The 26,508-nt window shown below is 41.8% G+C and overlaps 1 protein-coding gene and 1 long non-coding RNA gene across 2 annotated transcripts in view; one reads left to right on the top strand and one right to left on the bottom strand.

Annotated features, from left to right (window-relative positions):
* IPO4 (importin 4) overlaps window positions 1–26,508 on the bottom strand; it is a 320,435-nt gene that overhangs the window by 29,876 nt on the left and 264,051 nt on the right. Inside the window, exons 25-27 of the mRNA XM_069762452.1 lie at window positions 17,697–17,822; window positions 17,172–17,380; window positions 4,500–4,632 (exon numbers count right to left, since the gene is read on the bottom strand). Coding sequence (XP_069618553.1) covers window positions 4,500–4,632; window positions 17,172–17,380; window positions 17,697–17,822 — 468 coding nt within the window. The remainder of the gene's footprint in view (window positions 1–4,499; window positions 4,633–17,171; window positions 17,381–17,696; window positions 17,823–26,508) is intronic.
* On the top strand, window positions 19,308–22,513 carry LOC138674654 (uncharacterized). The gene is made up of 2 exons (XR_011320613.1): window positions 19,308–19,769; window positions 21,629–22,513. It is a non-coding gene; the product is annotated as an uncharacterized lncRNA (long non-coding RNA).

Genomic DNA, 26,508 nt, shown 5'->3' with positions numbered 1-26,508 from the left:
TATTTTCTCTGATGAAGCCCCCATCAGAATGTTTGGGACATCTGGAAGAATGATTGCCTGGAGAACCAAAAGGTGAATAGTGCCACAAGTCCTTCATCATGTCAACAATAAAGCATCCTGAGACCATTCATGTGTGCGGTTGCATTTCATCCAATAGAATGTGCCTATGAACACTGCCATGATGAAAGAATGGTATAACGTGGTCACTGGTTAGCAATGTAGCCTTAAAGCGTTGGGGTCCTGAGTTCAAATTCCACCAAAGACAGCATATGCAAAGAGTTTGTATGTTATCCCTGTATTTGCATAGGTTTCCTCTTCGTTTTCCAGTTTTGTGTTGTGAGTTCCAATTGGCACAGTCTGTAAAAAGTGCTGTGGATTTAACGGCGCTACATAAGCAAGTGAAATAAATAAGAAAAAAAAAATCTAAACATCCTGCAAAAGAATTCCAAAGATTAAGGACAATTTGGTGATAAACAATACTATTTCAAAAAGGATGGCGCACTAGGCCACAAGCAGGGCTGTGGTCGGAGCCCGTTTTGGTGGAGTTGATGTCATGGAAAATGAGGAGTCAGCGTCAGAGATTTGGCTTACAGACTCCACAGTCCTGGCAAAGCTGTGGAGCCGCAGTCGTGGAGTCAGATCCATGGAAATTGAGGGGTAGGAGGTTTGGTTTACCCACTCCACAGCCCTGGTCACAAGGCAAAAAAATATATCTAAGTGGCTTGGTGAATAAAGCACTCAAATTATTTCATAACCAAGAAACTCCCTCAATCTCAATCCCACTGAGAATCTGAGGTCAATCCTTAAAAAGCAGTGGACAAACAAAAACACAGAAATTTTTATATACTCCAAGTAGAATAATGGGCTGTCATCAGTCAGGATTTGACACAGGATCCTTATTGAAAAATGACCATGTATGGGATTGACAAGGCTACGGTTCGGTGGATTCACAACTGGCTCAGTGATCGTACTCAAAGAGTGGTAATAAATGGTTGCACATCCAATTGGAAAAGTGCTTTAAGTGGGGTACCACAAGGCTCTGTCCTGGCCATAGTGTTGTTCAACCTTTTTTTTATAAATTATCTAGATAAGGGAACTGAAGGTAACCTAATCAAATTTGCAAATGATGCAAAGATAGGGGGGATTTTTAACACTGCAGAAGACAGAGAAAGAATTCAGAAGGATCTAGATATGCTTGAACAATGGGCAGTGACTAATAGAATGCTTTTTAACAGGTAGAAATGCAAGATTCTACATTTGGGAAAAAAAAATTAGATCTACAGAATCAGAGGAATAGAACTAAGCAACAGCACGTGTTACTTGCGTATACTAATAGATCACAGACTGCACATGAGTCAACAGTGTGATGCAGCAGCAAAAATTGCATTTGCAGATTTGATGCAGTTTCTGTGCAGTTTCTGCACAGTACAATGTAAATCAATGTGAAAAAAAAAAGCTGTGCACATGGTGCAGAAAAATCTGCGCAGAAACGCTGCAGAACTGCACAAAAGAAGCGACGTGCACTTCTTTGAAATCTGCAGCGTTTCTGCGCAGATTTTTCTGCACCATGTGCACAGCTTTTTTTTTTCACATTGATTTACATTGTACTGTAAATCACAGTGCAGTTCTGCAGCGTTTCTGCACTAAGGCTATGTGCACACCTTGCGTCGGGTCCCTGCGGGTTCTCCCGCAGCGGATTTGATAAATCTGCAGGGCAAAACAACTGCGGTTCTCCCTGCAGATTTATCGCGTTTTTTTCCGCGTTTTCCGCTGCGGGTTTCCGCCTATACTTACTATTGATGCTGCACATGCACCAATATGCAGCATCAATAGTAATGTTAAAAATAATAAAAATTGGTTATACTCACCCTCTGATGTCCGGATCTCCTGGGCGCTGCACCCGGCGGTCCGGTTCCAAAGATGCTGTGGGAGAAGGACCCTTCGTGACGTCACGGTCATGTGACCGCGACGTCACCGCAGGTCCTGGTCGCACAGCAACTCTGACCGGACGGCCGCGTGCAGCGCCCAGGAGCTCCGGACATCAGAGGGTGAGTATAACCAGATTTTTTATTTTTTAACCCCAAATATGGTTCCCAGGGCCTGGAGGAGAGTCTCCTCTCCTCCACCCCGGGTACCACCCGCACATTATCCGCTTACTTCCCGCAACGTGGGCACAGCCCCATGCGGGAAGTAAGCGGTTCAATGTATTCCTATGGGTGCAGAATCGCAGCGATTCTGCACAAAGAAGTGACATGCTGCGGGTTGTAAACCGCTGCGTTCCCGCGCGGTTTTTCCCGCAGCATGTGCACAGCGGTTTGCGGTTTCCATAGGGTTTCCATGTTACTGTAAACGCTATGGAAACTGCTGCGGACCCGCAGCATCAAAATCGCGGCGGTTCCGCGGTAAAAACCGCTAAGTGTGAATATAGCCTAAATCTGCATCGTGTGCACATACCCTAAGAGGAGAGTTAATAGCTGTTTACAAATATCTGAAGGTATGTCACAGTGTAGATGGATCATTATTCGCATTTGCACATGAAACACGAGAAGCAATGGAAACTGAAATGGAGAAGATGCAGATTAGATATTAGAAAAAAAAAATTTGACAGTGGGGGTGATCAATGAGTGGAACAGGCTGCCATGACAGGTGGAGAGTTCTCCTTCAATGGAAGTCTTCAAACAGAGGCTAGACAGACATCTGTGAGATGGTATTGTGAATCCTGCATTGAGAAGGGGGTTGGACACGAGTACCCTGGAGGTCCCTTACAACCCTAAGGCTGTGTGCACACGTTGCGTTTTTTTCGCGGTTTTTCCCAGTAAAAATGTTATAAAACCGCAAAAAAAACGCATACAATAAGCATCCCATCATTTAGAATGAATTCCGCATGTTTTGTGCACATGATGCGTTTTTTTCCGCGAAAAAACGCATCGCGGTAAAAACCGCAGCATGTTCATTAATTTTGTGGGTTTTTTTGCGGATTTCCCACTGCAAAATGCATTGGGAAGTGTCCGGAAAAAAACGTGGCAAAAACTCATGCGGTTTTCTTGCGGATTTCTTGCAGAAAATGTCCGGTTTTTCTCAGTAATTTTCTGCGAGAAATCCTGAACGTGTGCACATAGTCTAACATTCTATGATTCTAAGACCCAGAAGATGATATCAGGGTGAATTCCAAAAGTGTTGAAAAATAAGGGTCAACACTATAAATATTGAGTCTTTGCATACACTTTATGTATTTGTCAAAAAAGTTTAAAACCTTATGAAATTGTTCTTCAGTAGTGATGAGCGAGTACACTCGTTACTCGAGATTTCTCGAGCACGCTCGGGTTTCCTACGAGTATTTTTTAGTGCTCGGAGATTTCATTTTCCTCACCTCAGCTGAATGATTTACATCTGTTATCCAGTTGGATTACATGTGGGGATTCCCTAGCAACCAGGCAACCCCCATATGTACTTATGCGGCTAAAGGTACCTTCACACTAAACGATATCGCTAGCAATCTGTGACGTTGCAGCGTCCTCGCTAGCGATATCGTTTAGTTTGACACACAGCAGCGATCAGAATCCTGCTGTGATGTCGTTGGTCGGGGCTAGAGGGCCAGACCTTTCTTTGGTCGCTGGCTCTCCCGCTGACATCGCTGGATCGGCGTGTGTGACACCGATCCAGCGATGTCTTCACTGGTAACCAGGGTAAACATCGGGTAACTAAGCGCAGGGCCGCGCTTAGTAACCCGATGTTTACCCTGGTTACCATGCTAAAAGTAAAAAAAACAAACAGTACATACTTACCTAACGCTGTCTGTCCTCCAGCGCTGTGCTCTGCACTCCTCCTGTACTGGCTGTGAGCCGGAAAGCAGAGCGGTGACGTCACCGCTCTGCTTTCCGGCTCACAGACAGTACAGGAGGAGAGCAGAGAAGCAGAGCGCAGCGCTGGAGGACAGACAGCGGTAGGTAAGTATCTAGTGTGTTTTTTTTTAGTTTTAGCATGGTAACCAGGGTAAACATCGGGTTACTAAGCGCGGCCCTGCGCTTAGTTACCCGATGTTTACCCTGGTTACCGGCATCGTTGGTCGCTGGAGAGCGGTCTGTGTGACAGCTCTCCAGCGACCAAACAGCGACGCTGCAGCGATCCGGATCGTTGTCGGTATCGCTGCAGCGTCGCTTAATGTGAAGGGGCCTTAACAGATGTAAATCATTCAGCTGAGGCGATGAAAACTAAATCTCTGAGCACTAAAAAATACTCAGAGAACACCCGAGCGTGCTCAGGAAATCTCGACTATCGAGTATATTCACTTATCACTATTCTTCAGTAATCATCGAGACATTGACTATAGATCTAAAAACACAAGCAGTGAAACTGGAAAACAAAATTTGTATCAGTCTCAAAACTTTCGGTCATGGTTATACACACCAGAGAATTGCTAAGCAAGTGTTTTGCAAATTTCCAAATATAATTACTCAGTAACAAAAATGCTATAATAAAAACTTAGTAGGATCCCCTACCTGTTGCACTGGAACACCTTCTGGATGTGCAAGTATCATACGACTTACTGCCGCACACACATTGTCCAGGGTTCGAGCATTCTTCTGAGAGCTCATCATAGAGGAAAATATAGAAAGTAGCTTTGGGAAATTTCTAGAGATTTGTCAAGGAAAACTGATGTAAATTTTATAAGGCAAGGATGCTGGTCTTCTCTGGAATGTTGGAATTAGGGTGGCTTAGAAAACAGAAGTTGAGTTACTTTACTTATGTATTATACTATGGAATTATTATGTCATTTACGGTATGTTATTTGAAAGATGGAAAATTTGTATTTCGCGTTTTTCAATAAAAAGGATTTAATAAAAACATCAAGTATAGGTTCAGAAAGCCAGTTCGTTAATCAAATGTATATGAATATCTGAAATTGGTAATTGAAATAAATCTGCTTTTACTATGTAATTATATGGTACTGCGAAAGGCGCAATTGTACAGTACTGATGGAAATTTCAACTATTAAAGCAAGTTTGTGTAGCGTGAACTTCACATTTGACTTCAGTTTAGAAAATGGAGGTTACATTTTTACATTAGAAATTATTTGAAGCAAAGTTTTGTTTCGTACTAAGGTTAAAAAAATGAACTTTTCAAAACTACCGTGTCAATATATTCTACGGCTGTTGATGTCGCCTGACAATACAAAGGTGATATCAACTCCCCCAATTATCACCCCACTTGCCACAGTTACAAGGCAAGTGGGAAGAGCGAGACCAAGTGCCAGAATTATAGATGCGCCTTTTCGGGGACAACTGAAAGCTGATGTTTTCAGCCTGGGGGGGGGGCAGTATCCATGGCATTTTTTTTAGGGTCCCTTATTTTAATAGTCACAAAAAATAAATAAGAAGGGGGCACCACGGGCTAAACAGTGGGATCACCCTGACCTACAACCAAGTATATCAAACAAAAACAAAAGAAAAAAAGCGAAGGTCATACAGATGGGGATCACCACGCATTGGATTTAGCCAAAATAGAACAATTTTTATTACACTGCAATATACATGAAACAAGCAATACAGAAAACAGACAGTTTAAAAACAATTAAAAAAGGCAACACACTTGTTCCTTAGAAACAGAGCCCATAATAAGGCCTACACCTGCGCTAAAGCAAAACAGGCTATACCCAATAGGAAAAATGCCTATATGGACACCACTGTGCATTCACTTGTAATACAATAGAATAAACCCATAGGTACGTATAGATGGACAAAATAAAGGACAATCCTATAACATAATCGCACTTGCACGGTTTTCACCACAAGCTGCTGCCGTAAATACAGCCGTAAATGCTAACCCTCATGTCGACATGTCCCTTGCTTTGGCATACACAGAGGCAAAAAGCCTCACTCATATCACCAGATAAGACTGCAGGTAACTAAGCCTGCACAAAGTCCCATGTGCAGCCATATAATACAATACCAATAACGTGTATGACACAGTCAAAAGCGCAGGTGAAGCGGAGACCCAACGCGTGTCGCCCCACAAAGGAGGCTTCGTCAGGGGTCAGGGGCCCTGACGAAGCCTCCTTTGTGGGGCGACACGCGTTGGGTCTCCGCTTCACCTGCGCTTTTGACTGTGTCATACACGTTATTGGTATTGTATTATATGGCTGCACATGGGACTTTGTGCAGGCTTAGTTACCTGCAGTCTTATCTGGTGATATGAGTGAGGCTTTTTGCCTCTGTGTATGCCAAAGCAAGGGACATATCGACATGAGGGTTAGCATTTACGGCTGTATTTACGGCAGCAGCTTGTGGTGAAAACCGTGCAAGTGCGATTATGTTATAGGATTGTCCTTTATTTTGTCCATCTATATGTACCTATGGGTCTATTCTATTGTATTACAAGTGTATGCACAGTGGTGTCCATATAGGCATTTTTCCTATTGGGTATAGCCTGTTTTGCTTTAGCGCAGGTGTAGGCCTTATTATGGGCTCTGTTTCTAAGGAACAAGTGTGTTGCCTTTTTTAATTGTTTTTAAACTGTCTGTTTTCTGTATTGCTTGTTTCATGTATATTGCAGTGTAATAAAAATTGTTCTATTTTGGCTAAATCCAATGCGTGGTGATCCCCATCTGTATGACCTTCGCTTTTTTTCTTTTGTTTTTGTTTGATTATTTTAATAGTCAATAAAGGCTAAGTACACAGCTGTGAGTTGATATGAATAACCCGGGAAGCTCCATGGGTATTACCCCCTTACCAGGCTATAAACATCTGCCCCCAGCCATTGGCTTTCATCTGTGCAGATTAAGAAAATTACAGCCCACAGCATTTTTTTCAGAAAAATAATCTTTTAATAATAAAATACATGTACAGTGAGCTGCATACACACTGTACTAATTATATATGTCACTGACATCTATATATATATATCTATTTTATGGGAAGAAGAAAGCAGTGGACAAAGTAAATAAATAAATCCAATGAGCAAAAATACAAAAGAATATATATATTCAAAATAATAATAAGGGTAATGTGTTTGTGCCCAAGTGAATAGAGTGCATGAAAAGAAAATGCCACTGCTAAATCAATGAATGGCAAACCATTCGGTTATTGAGTACAAAAAGGAACCCTATGCACCAGAGAAATATTTATAAAAATCTTTTTTCACGCCTGTATTTTCACTTTACGTTCCGGTCTTGGCAACCATACCAGTTTTGGATATTTGGCAGTGCACTTTATGATCCTTTTTAAATAATTAGGCACACATTTTGGCTTGTTTTATTAACCCTTTTTTTCGCTATATCCACGTAGTTTACATTCACTTTCTGCTTTCACTGACACATATACTTACTTATTTTTATTTATTATTTTTTATATATAGTTTTCATCTTTTTGCAGTGCAGCACGAGCGATTTTCATACATATAGATTTGTATATATACATATATATATTACCATTATTATTACTTTTTATTTTTATATATTATTTATATATATATTTTTTCTTCACATATAGTGGTTTTTATTTTTTCTCATATCACTATTGCAGAGTGCCACTACCTCCAGCTTATATATGGTATTTGGCCTTTTAACCCCCTTTTTATACGTACCTCATCTTTTTTTGCGTCCGTTTCAATCATTGCTATTTTTGCGTAATCTTCTTTGTATAAATTGTCCTCCAGTTACAGGCACACTACTGTTATTGCTGTTTATTGTCTACTACACATATTTTTATATATATTCTTTAATAAAGGTATATTTTTTGTACTATAACCGTTTGGTTTCGTTTTTTACCTTGGTCTTCACATATTGGTATTGTATCCACATTTATACAGGTATTCATCTCCATGCATGGGGTTCCTTTTTGTATATACCGGTATCTATTTTATGTACATATATTATATGTACTGTCGGGTCCTGCTGTGATTTTACTGTGCACAGGTGCTGAATTGCAGGCTTTAACCCCTTCAAGACCCAGCCTATTTTGACCATAATGACCTGGCCGGTTTTTTGCAATTCTGACCAGTGTGCCTTTATGAGGTAATAACTCAGGAACGCTTTAACGGATCCTAGCGGTTCTGAGATTGTTTTTTCGTGACATATTGGGCTTCATATTCGTGGTAAATTTAGGTCGATAGTTTTTGCGTTTATTTGTGAAAAAAAAATGGAAATTTGGCTAAAATTTTAAAAATTTCGCAATTTTCAAATTTTTATTCTGTTAAACGAGAGTTATGTGACACAAAATAGTAAATAAATAACATTACCCACATGTCTACTTTACATCACCACAATTTTGTAAACAATTTTTTTTTTTTGCTAGCAAGTTATAAGGGTATGTGCACACGATGCAGATTTAGTGCAGAACTGCAGCAGATTTTTCTGCAGCAGAAACCCTGCAGAACTGCACTGTGATTACAGTACAATGTAAATCAATGTGAAAAAAAAAAGCTGTGCACATGGTGCAGAAAAATCAGCGCAGAAACGCTGCAGATTTCAAAGAAGTGCATGTCACTTCTTTTGTGCAGTTCTGCAGTGTTTCTGCACCCCTCCATAATAGAAATCTGCAGGTGCGTTTTTGATGCGTTTTTTTGTGCAGATTTGTGCACAAAAAACGCATAAAAAACGCATCAAAAACGCACCTGCAGATTCTGCCAGGAGATGCAGATTTAGTGCAGAACTGCAGCAGATTTTTCTGCACCAAATCTGCATCGTGTGCACACAGCCTAAGGGTTAAAAGTTGACCAGCAATTTCTCATTTTTACAACGAAATTTACAAAACCATTTTTTTTAGGGGCCACCTCACATTTGAAGTCAGTTTGAGGGGTCTATATGGCTGAAAATACCCAAAAGTGACACCATTCTAAAAACTGTACCCCTCAAGGTACTCAAAACCACATTCAAGAAGTTTATTAACCCTTCAGGTGCCTCACAGCAGCAGAAGCAACATGGAAGGAAAAAATGAACATTTAACTTTTTAGTCACAAAAATGAACTTTTAGCAACAATTTTTTTTATTTTCCCAAGGGTAGAAGGAGAAACTGGAACACAAAAGATATTGTACAATTTGTCCTGAGTACGCCGATACCCCATATGAAGGGGGGTGGGGGGAGAACCACTGTTTGGGCTCACGACAGGGCTCAGAAGGGAAAGAGCGCCATTTGACTTTTTCAATGAAAAATTGGCTCCAATCTTTAGCGGACACCATGTCGCGTTTGGAGAGCCCCTGTGTGCCTAAACATTGGAACTCCCCCACAAGTGACCCCATTTTGCAAACTAGACCCCCCAAGGAGCTTATCTTAATGCATAGTGAGCACTTTAAACCCCCAGGTGCTTCACAAATTGATCCGTAAAAATGAAAAAGTACTTTTTTTTTCCACAAAAAATTTCTTTTAGCCTCAATTTGTTCATTTCCACATGGGCAACAGGATAAAATGGATCCTAAAATTTATTGGGCCATTTCTCCTGAGTACACTGATACCTTAAATGTGGGGGTAAACCACTGTTTGGGCAAATGGCAGGGGTCGGAAGGGAAGGAGCGCCATTTGACTTTTTGAATGAAAAATGATCTCCAATCGTTAGCGGACACCATGTCGCGTTTGGACAGCCCTTGTGTGCCTAAATATTGGAGCTCCCCCACATGTGACCCCATTTTGGAAACTAGACCTCCCATGGAACTTATCTAGATGCATAGTGAGCACTTTGAAACCCCAGGTGCTTCACAGAAGTTTATAACGCAGAGCCGTGAAAATAAAAAATCATTTTTCATTCCTCAAAAATTATGTTTTAGCAAGCAATTTTTTATTTTCACAAGGGTAACAGGAGAAATTGGACCCCAATAATTGTTGCCCAGTTTGTCCTTAGTATGCTGGTACCCCATATGTGGGGGTAAACCACTGTTTGGGCGCACGTCGGGGCTCGGAAGGGAGGGAGCACCATTTGACTTTTTGAACGCAAGATTGGCTGGAATCAATGGTGGTGCCATGTTGTGTTTGGAGACCCCTGATGTGCCTAAACAGTGGAAACCCCTCAATTCTAACTCCAACACTAACCCCAACACACCCCTAACCCTAATCCCAACTCTAGCCATAACCCTAATCACAACCCTAACCCCAACACACTCCTAACCCTAATCCCAACCCTAACCCCAATCCCAACCCTAACCCCAACACACCCCTAACCCTAACGACATGCCTAATCTTAACCCTATTTCCAACTCTAGCCCTAATTCCAACCCTAACCCTAAGGCTATGTCCCCATGTTGCGGATTCGTGTGAGATTTTTCCGTACCATTTTTGGAAAACCCGCAGGTAAAAGGCACTGCGTTTTACCTGCGGATTTACCGCGGATTTCCAGTGTTTTTTGTGCGGATTTCACCTGCGGATTCCTATTGAGGAACAGTTGTAAAACGCTGCGGAATCCACACAAAGAATTGACATGCTGCGGAAAATACAACACAGCGTTTCCGAGCGGTATTTTCCGCACCATGGGCACAGCGGATTTGATTTTCCATAGTTTTACATGGTACTGTAAACCTGATGTAAAACTGCTACGAATCCGCAGCGGCCAATTCGCTGCGGATCCGCAGCCAAATCCGAACCGTATGCACATAGCCTAATTCTAACCCTAACCCTAGTGGAAAAAAAAAATAATATATATATTTTCTTTATTTTATTATTGTCCCTACCTAAGGGGGGGTCATTTACTATTTTTTTTTTTATTTTGATCACTGTGATAGGTTTTATCACCGTGATCAAAATGTACCTGGAACGAATCTGCCCGCCGGCAGATTTTGGATGTAAATTACATTCGGATGTAAATCGGATGCTAGGTGTGAAAAATCGGGAATGTACTTGCAGGAAAAACGCATGGAACTTGCATGACACTCGTCCGACTTTGCAGAAACAAAATCAGAAAGATTTTAAAATCGCTGGTGTGTCTCCGGCCTTATTGTTTTCATACAGTGTAAAGCTGGCTAAAAATGAATTTAGTTGTGTTTTTAAAGGGAACCTATCAGCAGGATTTTGCTATGTAAACTGAAGACAGCAGGAGATAGAGGCTGAAACACAGAATTTAGGGATCTCTCACTTGACAAAATAAGTGATACATCGTTGGATTAAGGGTCTCTTCTCCTACATCATGCTGCATTCAAATGAGGTAGCAAGAACCTACTGACAGATTCCCTTTAACCCCCAAGGGTGTTTTGCACGCTAATGAAAGGGGCCAATTTTTACAATTCTGACCACTGTTCCTTTACGAGGTTATAACTCTGGAACGCTTCAACGGATCCTGATGATTCTCACATTGTTTTCTCGTGACATATTGTACTTCATGATAGTGGTAAAATTTGTTTGATATTACCTGCGTTTATTTGTGAAAAAAAAAAACGAAAATTTGGCGAAAAATTCACAATTTTCCAGCTTTGAAGTTTTATGCCCTTAAATCACAGAGATATGTCAAACAAAATACTTAATAAGTAACATTTCCCACATGTCTACTTTACATCAGCACAATTTTGGAACCAAAATTTTTTCCGTTTGGGAGTTATAAGGGTTAAAAGTTGAACTGCAATTTCTCATTTTTACAACACCATTATTTTTTAGAGATCACATTTGAAGTCATTTTGAAGGGTCTATATGATAGAAAATAACCAAGTGTGACACCATTCTAAAAACTGCACCCCTCAAGGTGCTCAAAACCACATTCAAGAAGTTTATTAACCCTTCAGGTGTTTCACAGGAAATTTTTGGAATGTTTAAATAAAAAAATGAACATTTAACTTTTTTTCACACAAAATGTACCGGATATACTCGAGTATAAGCCGACCCCCCTAATTTTGCCACAAAAAACTGGGAAAACTTATTGACTCGAGTATAAGCCTAGGGTGGAAAATGGAGCAGCTACCGGTTAATGTCAAAAATAAAAATAGATCCCAATAAAAGTAAAATTAATTGAGACATCAGTAGGTTAAGTGTTTTTGAATATCCATATTGAATCAGGAGCCCCATATAATGCTCCATACAGTTCATTATTGCCCCATAGATGCTCCATATAAAGCTGTGCCCCATATACAATGCTCTGCACCGTTCATTATTGCCCCATAGCTGTGCCATATAGTGCTCTGCACCGTTCATTCTTGCCCCATAGCTGTGCCATATAGTGCTCTGCACCGTTCATTATTGCCTCATAGCTGTGCCATATAGTGCTCTGCACCGTTCATTATTGCCCCATAGCTGTGCCATATAGTGCTCTGCACCGTTCATTATTGCCCCATTGATGTACCATAGAAAGCTGTGCCATTGCTGCTGCTGCAATAAAAAAAAAAAATGCCATACTCACCTCTCTTGCTTGCAGCTCCCGGCGTCTCGTCCCGGCGTCTCTCCGCACTGACTGATCAGGCAGAGGGCGCCGCGCACACTATATGCGTCATCGCGCCCTCTGACCTGCACAGTCAGTGCGGAGACACGCCGGGAAGATGGAGCGACTCCCGGGGTGTGGAACGCGGACAGGTGAATATGTAATACTTACCTGCTCCCGGTGTCCCGCTCCTTCTCCCGGACAGCTGGTCTTTGGTGCCGCAGCCTCTTCCTCTATCAGCAGTCACCGTTACCGCTGATTAGAGAAATGAATATGCGGCTCCACCCCTATGGGAGTGGAGTCCATATTCATTTTTCTAATGAGCGGTCCCGCGTGACCGCTGAAGAGGGGAAGAGCTGCAGCACCCAAAGACCGTGGGACAGCAGGGGGAGCGCCAGGACCGCCGGGACTAGGTAAGTATGCCTCAGCGCCCTCCCCCCGCCGACCCTGCCACCCACCGTGACTCGAGTATAAGCCGAGAGGGGTACTTTCAGCCCAAAAATTTGGGCTGAAAATCTCGGCTTATACTCGAGTATATACGGTACTTCAGCTCCAATTTTTTTTTTATTTTACCAAGGGTAACAGGAGAAAATACATGTAGAAAAGCCGCGGAGACACCATCACGTGTTTCTCAATGCAAGCAATAAATAGCCAGGTCTTTCACCGGGAAGGAACAACCACAGGAAGGGCAGCATCCAAAAAGGAAAACCACCTATTTCTAGGCACTGCTCTTAATAGCCAGTTTCATACTTCACACTGATGAGGGGCAAATACCCCGAAACAGCTGTCTGTGGATGGATACCATGTTTTGGCATAGGTGGTTTTCCTTTTTGGATGCTGCCCTTCCCGTGGTTGTTCCTTCCCGGTGAAAGACCTGGCTATTTATTGCTTGCGTTGAGAAACACGTGATGGTGTCTCCGTGGTTTTTCTACATGCATTTGCATATTTCCCACAAGGGATGGGGGCAGTGTTCTGGATCACTACGTTGAGAAACACGTGATGGTGTCTCCGCGGTGTTGGATGTTTTGATTTCTCCGAGGTCATTCATCCTTATGTTTATATCAGGAGAAAATAGACCCCAAAACCTTGTTGTACAATTTGTCCTGAGTACGCCGATATACCCCATATGTGGGGTAAACCACTGTTTGGGTGCACAGCAGAGCTCGGAAGGGAAGGAGCGCCGTTTGACTTTTCAATGCAAAATTAGAATTGAGATGAGATGCCATGTTACGTTTGGAGAGCCACTGATGTGCCTAAACATTGAAACCCCCCACAAGTGACATCATTTTGGAAAGTAGACCTCCTAAGGAACTTATCTAGATATATGGTGAGCACTTTGAACCACCAGGTGCTTCACAGAAGTTTATAATGCAGAGCCGTAAAAATAAAAAATTATATTTTTTCACAAAAATGATATTTTTGTCCCCAATTTTTCCCCCATGGGTAAGAGAAGAAATTTGACCCCAAAAGTTGTTGTGCAATTTGTCCTGAGTACGCTGATACCCCACATGTGGGGGTAAACCACTGTTTGGGCGCATGACAGAGCTCAGAAGGGAAGGAGCGCCATTTGACTTTTCAATGCAAAATTGACTGGAATTGAGATGGGACACCATGTCGCGTTTGGAGAGCCCATGATGTGCCTAAACATTGAAACCCCCCACAAGTGACCCCATATTGGAAACTAGGCCCCCCAAGGAACTTATCTAGATGTGTTGCGAGAACTTTGAACCCCCAAGTGTTTCACTACAGTTTATAACGCAGAGCCGTGAAAATAAAAAATCTTGTTTGGATGTTTTGATCTCCCCGAGGTCATTCATCCTTATGTGTATAGTCCTTTTACTAGGCACTGCTCCTAATAGCCAGTTTCCTACGCCACATTGATGAGGGGCAAATACCCCGAAACAGCTGTCTGTGGATGGATACCATGTTTTGATACCATGCCTTTTCTGCATCTAGGCTCAATATAAGGGACTGTAGATTATTTCTATAGGCAACATCAAATCTATTGCCCGTCTAGTATTATCACACTCCCCTACGATTAGGGATAAATCTCACTTGATCCTTATTAATAAGTTAATAAGATACAGCAAAAGGTATACCTCTTTTCACGTGTAAAGCGCCATGGAAAAAGTGGCACTGTAATAATAATAATATAAGTGCACAGAAAATGATGTACTGTAACTCTGGTTAGAAAACTGTAAATAGATAAACCAACAAAGGACAAAAATGGCTTAATTGAAAACAATTGCTATGTTATGGTACCTGCACACAACGTCACGCTTTTTGTGACGTAGCAACGATCTCGCTAACGATCTCCTTTATGTGTGACAGCGACCAACGATCAGGCCCCTGCTGGGAGATCGTTGGTCGTGGGGAATGATCAGGACCTTTTTTTGGTCGCTGATCACACGCTATCATCGCTGGATCGGCGTGTGTGACGCTGATCCAGCGATGTTTTCACTTGTAACCAGGGTAAATATCAGGTTACTAAGTGCAGGGCCGCGCTTAGTAACCCGATATTTACCCTGGTTACCAGTGTAAATGTAAAAAAAAAAAAAAAAAAAAAAAAAAAAACACTACATACTTACCTTCCCGGTGTCTGGTCATGTCCCTCGCCTTCAGCTTCCCACACTGACTGGTGAGCGCCGGCCAGCCTTAAAGTACAGCGGTGACGTCACCGCTGTGCTTTCCGGCTGTCCGGCGCTCACTGTCAGTGCAGAGAAGCACAGCGCCGAGGGACGCGACAGGAATGTAAGTATGTAGTGTTTGTTTTTTTTTACGTTTACGCTGGTAACCAAGGTAAACATCGGGTTACTAAGCGCGGCCCTGCGCTTAGTAACCCGATGTTTACCCTGGTTACCAGGGGACTTCGGGATCGTTGGTCGCTGGAGAGCTGTCTGTGTGACAGCTCTCCAGCAACCACACAGCGACGCTGCAGCGATCGACATCGTTGTCGTATCGCTGCAGCGTCGTTTTAGTGTGCCGGTACCCTTAGACCACCCGTAACTCTTAAGGTACCTTCACACATAACGATATTGTTAACGATATCGTTGCTATTTGTGACGTAGCAACGATATCGTTAATGAAATCGTTATGTGTGACAGCGACCAACGATCAGGCCCCTGCTGGGAGATCGTTGGTCGCTGAATAAAGTCCAGAACTTTATTTCGTCGCTGGACTCCCTGGAGACATCGCTGGATCGGCGTGTGTGACACCGATCCAGCGATGTCTTCACTGGTAACCAGGGTAAACATCGGGTAACTAAGCGCAGGGCCGCGCTTAGTAACCCGATGTTTACCCTGGTTACCATGCTAAAAGTAAAAAAAAAACAAACACCAGATACTTACCTAACGCTGTCTGTCCTCCAGCGCTGTGCTCTGCACTCCTCCTGTACTGGCTGTGAGCCGGAAAGCAGAGCGGTGACGTCACCGCTCTGCTTTCCGGCTCCCAGCCAGTACAGGAGGAGAGCAGAGAAGCAGAGCGCAGCGCTGGAGGACAGACAGCGGTAGGTAAGTATCTGGTGTTTGTTTTTTTTTACTTTTAGGATGGTAACCAGGGTAAACATCGGGTTACTAAGCGCGGCCCTGCGCTTAGTTACCCGATGTTTACCGGCATCGTTGGTCGCTGGAGAGCGGTCTGTGTGACAGCTCTCCAGCGACCAAACAGCGACGCTGCAGCGATCCGGATCGTTGTCGGTATCGCTGCAGCGTCGCTTAATGTGAAGGGGCCTTTAGAGTGTAGTACCAAATAACCAATCCACCCAACAGCAGATTATTATTCATCCTAATGGGGCATTGTACGCCTAACAAGTGGTCACTTTTTCACAGGTTAGATCATTTCTATGTCAGAGGGACCTGCCCCCACTGATTTCAACAAACCCAAACTTTGCTTTCAAATGCGATAAGTCAGCACCATGGGTGTCTGGGAGCAGGTTACTCCCCAAGAAAAATACATGCATTTCTTGGCCAAACCAAGCATGCATGTGAATGGTGAGGTCAGGAGGAATCAATTTTTGGCCTATAGCTATTGAAGGTGTGTGCAATACTTAAAGGGTTTTCACCAAGAACGAAGTTCAATTTAATCAACAGATCTTGGAATACTAATAAACTACACAACTGGATGTGTGTAAATAAAATGTCCCTGTGCTGAGATAATCTTATAAATGTGCCCCTGTGTACTGTGTGATGGTTGTGTCTGACCATACAGGGACATGGTCTGGTCATACCACAGCTCCTGGGCAGAGGGGAAGCCACAGAGAGTATACAGACATTGCAGCAGGGAATCACAGCTGTTGTCAGATAAAGCATTTCATATTGATATTCCTTCTGGGAACCTACACACATTGAATTGAGTGCAAAAGTTTCTGACTACTTCTTCTATAAAGCATTTCACTGCCTGGTTTTAAAACAATGTTTTATCTCAAAGAAAGAATTATTTGCGATGCCATGCTGCAATGTCTGTAGACTTTTCTTGCTTCCTTCCCTGCCCAGGAGCTGTGGTATGATCAGACCATGTCCCTGTATGGTCAGACACATCCATTACACAGTGAGCACATTTATAAGATTATCTCAGCACAAGAACATTTTTTTAACACGCAATTGTGGAAATTATTATTATTCAAAGATCTATTGATTAAAATGAACTTTTGTTCATGGGATGTGACGTGGGTAAACGTTATCAGCCTATAAAATCTTACTCAGTAGGTTCACAGGTTGGCCGTTGTGTACAGATTTGAAGAAGTTAAAGAAGAATTAAGAAATCCTGTACACCCCATATGTCTAACCTGATTCATCATAAAGATAATTCAACCATTAGTGAAGAGCAGACCTTTAAACAACCAAGGATACTTCAGCATGGCTGCACCTCCATGTTCTGCTAGGACCCCAAGTCCAAAAACTGCATTACTACAAACTTCATTATCTCCATCCTGTGTTCCAGCGATGAAAGCGGGAAATAACTGTGCTACAAAATGGACAGTGGTCTCTCCCAGACTTACTACTGATTCAGCAAGTGTACCCACTGCAAATGACTTCTCTGCCGTAGAGCAACTGGATTTCTGTGTGGAGAGGAAAAGTTCATAAGGTTTATTTACTACCATTATCTTTATGTGACATGAGGCAATCACTTCAGTTCAAAGGACAAATCAAATATCCACATATGCAGAGAATTACAACATGGTTGACCTTTTGGCATTAAGACCTGCTGCTCGCACAGCATTCCCGGAGACTGCACATACAAAAGCCATATCAGACTTACAATAGTCTAGCAGCAGTGTGTGCAAACAGTAAAAACATGCTAATTGGAAAGATACAAAAATTCTGGATGATTGGCATATGTAAAAAATATACAGTCAGGAATGCCACAATACTTACAGTTTTACTGAGGAGTAGTGGAAGAAAATCTGCAAAATATGGAGCAAATGTCATACCACCAACCGCAGCAGCAATCAATGGAATTCCCTCTCCTGCGTACTCCATCAACATGGCATCCATCTCTGCCTGAAAGTAAAAGCAACATCAATCACTTCTTTGCCCATACAATTTACATTGAACCAATAATTGGAGCAAATTTATTAAGACTTTCTTGTGATTTCTCTACATCCTGAAACAAAGCTTGTAAGATATGATTTCTACATGGCTGCATTACGGCTCTGTGAACAAGATCATTTTAAGCACGACAAGTGATAGGATATTGATCTGTGAAACCAAGGAAGCATTTCTCAAAGCTTTCTTTGGTAAAACATTTCCTTATCTCTTAAGGTACCAATAGTAAATCTAGGAAATAAGTATTCCATTAAAATGCAAGCTAAGCATCTTAGATGTAACTCTCAATAGTTGAATGGGGCAAGTGGGGCACTTTATTGTGTGACAGACTGATTCATTTCATGGATCGGCTACATCTACAGGCTTAATCTTCAACAGGCCATAAAAATGTATACATTGAGGTATACTATATGGTTAGGAATTAGACAAACTTTTTCCTGCAGCAATATAGAAATTTATTAACGCAAATCTATTTATCAGATCAAAAGTGGGCCATATAAAGGGCAAATCGGGAAGCAAGGGTGTTGGGTCAAAAGAACGGACTGTCCTGCCAAAGGAGTGACACTTGGTAGGTATGCCAGTCTGTTAATCTGCATAGTTAGGTGTGTTTTAATTAACAAGCTTATCAATGCATAACAAACATTTGCAAGTCAGAATCACACTTATTAGCATGCTTAAGTGAATATGTTACTTAAAGCAGCAATACAATTACAGGCTGCATTTCCACTGCAAGATAATCATGAACAACCGTTGTTAAAAATCATTGCTCCTGGAGGTGCATCATCCTGTGTAAACAGGATTCGCACACTCGAGAACAATGGTACATTGAGCCATCTAGCATAGATCATTCAGTGCGCATCATTTCCTTTGGTCGGCCTATGTTTGGGAGTTTACCAGTAAATTTATCACTCGGCATTCGCATTGTGCCGTTTATAAGTCCATGTAAATGTACCTTAAGGCTGTGTTCACATATTGTGGCCATAGTCTAGTACATCTGCACTGTTTTGTAATGATTTTCAAATATCAAGGCAAAAACTGCAGTTTTACTGGGAACGGCCACAACACAGGATAAAAAGTTATTGTCACATTAGTAAATGTCTGAATCTTTCTGTTGTCATTCATTTTCAGTACATGGCAAAAAAAAAATTATACCAACTTTCTACTTCATTAAAAAGTAAAAGAAACATTTTAAACAAATCAAAAAGGAGATCTTTTATTTCGTTGGGAAGGACAATGAATATGAAATATTTGCTCCTAGTTATTCCTAGTGCGACATTTCATAGTATCCCTGAACATGTGCCAACACTGGAACCAGTCAGGTGGGTGGGTCACCAAAAGACAGTTTATGAGCAGAAGGCGTTGCCATAAGGCAACTGAAGGGGAGTGTGACAGCCTCCACCTGATCTGGCAGATCTACCTGCTCTACAGGATAATTACCTTAAGAACAAACATGCAACCAGAGGGAGAGGTGTAAGCTCAGACAGCTCAGATGAGCTCCGAACAGGACAAACACTGGGTCATTGTCCCAAAGCCATCAAAACCAGATACTTTTGATTTGTAAATGCGGAAAAAAGAGTAACAAGAGAAAAGAGGGGGAGAAAAGAAGGAAAAAACAACCTAGACAAACAAGTTTATGCCAAGAAAAAACAATAATGTGACATAGAAAGAACCTGCTCTGAGAAGACAATCAAGAACTTGTGAGTCTTGCATCTACTGCCAAGAAATTACAGAAAGTTTGCATGTGAACCTGGTTCAGAATGGAGATACAATTGGCTGTCCTATGTATACAGCTCGGAAAATGCTGCTACAATTTCTTGCCATTCCTTTTCCTACGAGAAGCTCACAGTCAATCATCTGTCATTTCTCTGCTCATCCTGCTAATGACAGATACAGTCATCACAGGTAAGTCGGCCTTTTAATTTTGCGGCTTTGTACAACGCCTAGGATCCTTTTAAAGACGGATTTAGAAGTTATTTGTAGGGTTCGTTGGCACCTATTTACGACCTTTGTGTACATAAAGTTCCTACTACTGTATTATAAACATAGGCTGATTACGGAACAAACATACACTTTACATGCACTGTAAACTCTTATTGTGGTTCTCAAAAGTGAATGCTTAAAAATAAATGCTGTTCCTCAAGCCACCCGCCATACAGCACACCGATAGTCATACTAGACATCTGAGCAAGAACAGTCTGCGTTTTAGCCAGTCACATACGGGCCACATACATATGACTTTATTTTACTATTGGATTACTATGGTCGCTGAGACCACCGAATGCATCTTCTACAAGCTTTACAACATTAATTGATTTTGACACTGACTTCTGAGAAGCCAAATGCAGAGCTCGGAGAAAAATGGATGGGAATTATTGCTTGTACATTGCCTCCAAGATTAACCTAATGTTATCTCCATTACTATGCTAAAAGGCCAACTAACAGTATTCCCTGTGAACATTAGTATTCCGCTTTACCTCGGTAACACATGCTAATTTGGACTTTGACTAGGTGCTTATCTTTATTGACCTATCCTCTGACATAACCAAAGATATAGTAATACATTATCACATCATATATTAAAGGTCTTCGTTTTGGAAAGTGTATTCAACTGTTGATGCCATCTCTGAACAAGTTCTGCAAAAAGGTATTGAAGTAATACTCAGAAGAAAGTAATTCTAAACTCACCAAGTAAATGCCCTTTTATGCGAGGACATTACTTACATTACCTGTTCCTGGTATACATACTGTTGTAACGCACCGATTATAACTTGCATTATACTCATTAGATAACAACTACCAGCACTTTAATGACAGCGCGAACAGCCTTGCCATTCTGGTGCCACAGTGTAATACGTACAAGGCTGTTTCTGATACATTTGACATCTGAGTAAAGTGTAACAAATAGTAATTTATCAAGTCACATTATCACCTTTTATCAGGCGAGTTACTAAAAGAGTTTTCAAATGTCCTTTGGGCAGGCCTTCAATATTAGATCAGCTCTTTGTAGGAGCTCTGGCAGTACGATGAACGCCTAGTCCTCCTAATTATATGGTAGTGGCTGTACAAGGGTACAGGATTAGGTACAGTTTCACACATCTGTGTTCCGCAGCCAAAGTATAGACTGGGCATGGGTCTCCTTTCCCAAACCTGGCAGTCTCATATAGGCCTCATGGATCTGTAAACTGGCCTCAACAGCATTATTAGGCACAGCCATTAGAGAAAGTATGGGAAAATAGATGGTGGTGAGATCACTCAAAGAGTGGCAATCATCTTTTCCTTGTTAAAAAGGTTGTGCCAATTTTTTTATGGGAATGCTGGGGATCACTGGGTCCATAAACAATGAACTGGACAGAAGGATAACAATAGATTCATTCAAGTGGGGCTCTTCAGGGCCCCGTTTTCAGTATCAGTGAAGCTTCAGCAGTGGTATCTTCAATGATCAGCAAGTTAACACTTATCCTTTGGACAGACATCTTCTGCTTTGTAATAAATGTGGTAAAGATTTACATTTCTCTCCATTTATATACACAATTAGTGAAAACATTTTGGTGCTTGAACTTAAAAACAATAAATGGGAAAAAAAGGCAATATTAAAAAAACGAGTTTAAAAAGAATGTTGAAAAGTTGAAAAGCCTAGGGAGAATGCTTACCATCTCATTATGCACCTTGAACTTCATATCCTACCATAGACCTAACGTGCGTTGGGAATTTGAAGTGCTCACAATGTAGTTGTATTCTAACGCTCTACTCTTCTATTACAGGATTCTTTTTATGTTCATGGTTTAGTGGCTGGTTACTGTCTCCCAGCACAGATGTTGTTTTCCTGAGATTTTTATCCTTTCAAAATGAGACCTATCGATATATTCCTCTGCTGATCCCATGGATATGTTTCAGCGAAGAGTGGAATCGATCACGGAGTGGCAAACCCATGGCTGAAACATCTCTCTCTGTACAGACTCGTCTTCTCAGTTTGACTTGTTGGCTAATTGCGGCTTCATATGGCACACACATGATTCCAGGATGTGTCGAAATACAATCAGAATGTGACCAGAGGGAATGGCATTGCCTCTTTACACTTATTAATAAAAGCAGAACCTTTGACTGGCTGCTTCCTTCTATTGGGTTTCTACTTGGCACCACTTTATTCTACAGCACAATGGAAAACAAGGAAACATCAATCATAAATCTATGGGTTCAAGAAAGAAGCAATTTCAAGGGATTTGTGGCACCTATTTTGGTAACGATATGTACTATAGTGTCATTCTATTTTCTCCCTCCTTTCATCGCAGTAAGTTCATGGTCTATTTTGGCTTTGGATACTGTCTGTGGTCTCTTAAGGTTTCAAATTTCTCAGCCACTAAGCACTGCATGCAGCGCACTGGAAGATGTGCAAGTCAAGTACAGCGAACTCCGACAAAACATTGATAATTCATAGAAACTTCCTCTTTGGATTCTAGAATGGAGTTTTATAGGTGTTATATAAAAATCGATAGTTCTTAAAAATATACTTCCATGAGAAACGTATTAAGTCCAAAACAAAAAAAAAATCCTTTATTCTTTTTTTTTTATTTTGACAGTGCAATGTAAATAAATATAAAATATTGTGCTCCAAAAGAAATAAAAATCCTAATATGGCTTGTCCAGGATACATTGTTATGTCATCACAGGCTCACAGACATCTACAATTAAAGGGAACCTGTCACCCCCAAAATCGCGGGTGAGGTAAGCCCACCAGCATCAGGGGCTTATCTACAGCATTGTGGAATGCTGTAGATAAGCCCCCGATGTATCCTAAAAGATGAGAAAAAGAGGTTACATTATACTCACCCAGGGGCGGTCCCGCTGTTGATCTGGGTCCGGCGCCTCCCATCTTCATCAGATGACGTCCTCTTCTGGTCTTCATGCTGCGGCTCCAGCGCAGGCGTACCTTGTCTGTCCTGTTGAGGGCAGATCAAAGTACTGTAGTGCGCAGGCGCTGGGCCTCTCTGACCTTTCCCGGCACCTGCGCACTACAGTACTTTGCTCTGCCCTACATTTTCAAAAGGGGAAATGGGTAAAACAAATGACACCAAAACATGTTCCACAATTTCTGCTGAATGCTGAAATTTTAAACTTTTTTTTTTTTTTTAAACAGTGTTCATTAAAAGAGTTAACTGTTGGGACAGTTTTATAGGTTGGGTCGATCCGGAAACTGTGGAACCAAATAAGTGTAGTTTTAGGGTATGTTTCCACGTTCAGGAAACGCTGCGTGTTTGACGCTGAGTAGAGCCGCAGCGTCAAACATTCATAGTAACATAGTTAGTAAGGCCGAAAAAAGACATTTGTCCATCCAGTTCAGCCTATATTCATCATAATAAATCCCCAGATCTACGTCCTTCTACAGAACCTAATAATTGTATAATGCAATATTGTTCTGCTCCAGGAAGAAATCCAGGCCTCTCTTGAACCCCTCGACTGAGTTCGCCATCACCACCTCCTCAGGCAAGCAATTCCAGATTCTCACTGCCCTAACAGTAAAGAATCCTCTTCTATGTTGGTGGAAAAACCTTCTCTCCTCCAGACGCAAAGAATGCCCCCTCGTGCCCGTCACCTTCCTTGGTATAAACAAATCCTCAGAGAGATATTTGTATTATCCCCTTATATACTTATACATGGTTATTAGATCGCCCCTCAGTCGTCCTTTTTCTAGACTAAATAATCCTAATTTCGCTAATCTATCTGGGTATTGTAGTTCTCCCATCCCCTTTATTAATTTTGTTGCCCTCCTTACATGCAGCGTCCAGATGTTACAGCATAGTGGAGGGGATTTCATGAAATCCCGTCTCCACTATGCATTAAAAGACGCATGCGGAAGACCCACGTAAACGGACATGCGGCGCATCTTTTCAGAACGCAGCATGTCCTTACATTGCAGAAACAACGCAAGGACAACGCAGGTGACCTGCCAGTGACCTCAGGTGCAGATTTTACCTGCGTAAAATCATGACCTAATCCTGATGCAATCCTGAACGTGGACACATACCCTTATTGTTCTTTAATTTCTTTCATAACAATATTTACTGATGGGTACAATATATTTTTTCTTTTTTCTTTATTATTTAGCGATTTTGTTAAAACCTTGTTTTAGGCTATGTGCACACGTTCAGGATTTTTCAAGGTTCTTCGCTATAAAAACGCGATAAAACCGTGAAAAAAGCATACATTAAGCATCCTATTAGAATGCAATCCGCAATTTTTGTGCACAGCGGAATCGCATTCCGGAAAAAAACGCAGCATGTTCATTCCTTTTGCGGAATCACAGGGATTCCGCACACATAAGAATGCATTGATCCGCTTACTTTCCGCATAGGGCTATGCCCACCATGCGGGAAGTAAGCGGATCATGTGTGGTTGGTACCCAGGGTGGAGGAGAGGAGACTTTCCTCCAGGCCCTGGGAACCATATAATTGTAAAAAAAAAAAAAAAAAAAAATTAAAATAATAAATCGTGATATTCTCACCTTCCAGCGTCCCTCGCAGCTTTCCCGCTCCTCGCGATGCTCCCGTTCCCAGTGATGCTTTGCGGCAATGACCTGTGATGACGTGTGGTCTCGCGAGACCAGTTGTTTTGAGGGTCTCCTCCGTTCTTCTCCCTGCAGGCCTCGGATGCAAGATGGCTGTGGGGGTCCATCCGGGTCCTGCAGGGAGGTGGCTTGGGTGCGCCTGCTGAGAGCAGGCGCCTGCTGAGAGCAGGCGCCGGCAAGCCTTCAACACTGCCTGTCATCCGCTGTGATCTGATGTAATATAGCAATTCACAAATTGCTGTTTTTGTTCATTCTGCCTAACAAAAATCAGAATAAAAAGCGATAAAAAAGTGTCATGTGCCGGAAAAAGGAACCAATAAAAATGTCAACTTGTCCCGCAAAAAACAAGACCTCACATGACTCTGTGGACCAACATATGGAAAAATTATAGCTCTCAAAATGTGGTGATGCAAAAACTATTTTTTGTAATAAAAAGCGTCTTTTAGTGTATGACAGCTGCCAAACATAAAAACCCCCTATAAAACCTCGCTATGAATAGTAAACCAAACCCCCCTTTATCACCCCCTTAGTTAGGGAAAAATAACAAAACAAAAAAAAATTATTTCCATTTTCCCATTAGGGTTAGTGTTGGGGCTAGAGTTTGGGTTGGGATTAGCGTTAGGGGTGTGTTGCGATTAGAGGTGTGGTTAGGGTTGGGATTAGGGTTAAGGGTGTGTTGGGGTTAGGGTTGGAGTCAGAATTGGGGGGTTTCCACTGTTTAAGCACATAAGGGGCTCTGAAAACGCAACGTGATGCCCGTAGACCATTCCATCAAAGTCTGCATTCCAAAACGCCGCTTCTTCCCTTCTGAGCCCCGACGTGCGCCCAAACAGTGGTTTTACCCCCACATATGGGGTATCAGCCTACTCAGGACAAATTGGACTTTTGCAGTCCAATTTCTCCTGTTACCCTTGGGAAAATAAAAATTTGGGGGCTAAAAAATCATTTTTGTGGGGAAAAATGATTTTTTATTTTCACGGCTCTACATTATAAACTTTAGTGAAACACTTGGGGGTTCAAAGTTCTCACAACAAATATAGTTAAGTTCCTTGGGGGGGGGGGGGGTTCTACTGTTTAGGCACATCAGGGGCTCTGCAAACGCAACGTGACGCCCGCAGACCATTCCATCAAAGTCTGCATTCCAAAATGGCGCTCCTTCCCTTCCAAGCTCTGCCATGCGCCCAAACGGTGGTTCCCCCCCACATATGGGGTATCAGCGTACTCAGGAAAAATTGCACAACAACTTTTGGGGTCCACTTTCTCCTGTTACCCTTGGGAAAATAAAAAATTGGGGCAAAAAGATAATTTTTGTGAAAAAAATATGATTTTTTATTTTTACCGCTCTACATTATAAACTTCTTGGGGGTTCAAAGTGCTCACCACACATCTAGATAAGTTCAGTAGGGGGTCTACTTTCCAAAATGGTGTTACTTGTGGGGGGATTCACTGTTTGGGCACATCAGGGGCTCTCCAAACGCGACATGGCGTCCTATCTCAATTCCAGCCAATTTTGCATTGAAAAGTTAAATGGTGCTCCTTCTCTTCCGAGCTCTGCCATGCGCCCAAACAGTGGTTTACCCCCACATATGGGGTATCGTCGTACTCAGGACAAATTGTACAACAACTTTTGGGGTCCAATTTCTCCTATTACCCTCGGTAAAACAAAACAAAATGGATCTGAAGTAATTTTTTTGTGAAAAAAAAGTTAAATGTAAATTTTTTTTTAAACATTCCAAAAATTCCTGTGAATCACCAGAAGGGTTAATAAACTTCTTAAAAGTGGTTTTGAGCACCTTGAGAGGTGCAGTTTTTATAATGGTGTCACTTTTTGGTATTTTCTAACATATAGACCCCTCTAAATGACTTCAAATGTGATGTGGTCCCTAAAAAAAAATGGTGTTGTAAAAATAAGAAATCGCTGGTCAATTTTTAACCCTTATCTCCCTAACAAAAAAAAAATGTTGGTTCCAAAATTGTGCTGATGTAAAGCAGACATGTGGGAAATGTTACTTATTAAGTATATTGTGTAACATATCTCTGTGATTTAAGGGCATTAAGTTGGAAAACTGCGAAATTTTT

Source organism: Ranitomeya imitator, chromosome 1 (assembly GCF_032444005.1).
Source record: "Ranitomeya imitator isolate aRanImi1 chromosome 1, aRanImi1.pri, whole genome shotgun sequence".
NCBI classification, from domain to species: domain Eukaryota; kingdom Metazoa; phylum Chordata; class Amphibia; order Anura; family Dendrobatidae; genus Ranitomeya; species Ranitomeya imitator.
This window is presented reverse-complemented; position numbering and strand designations above follow the sequence as displayed.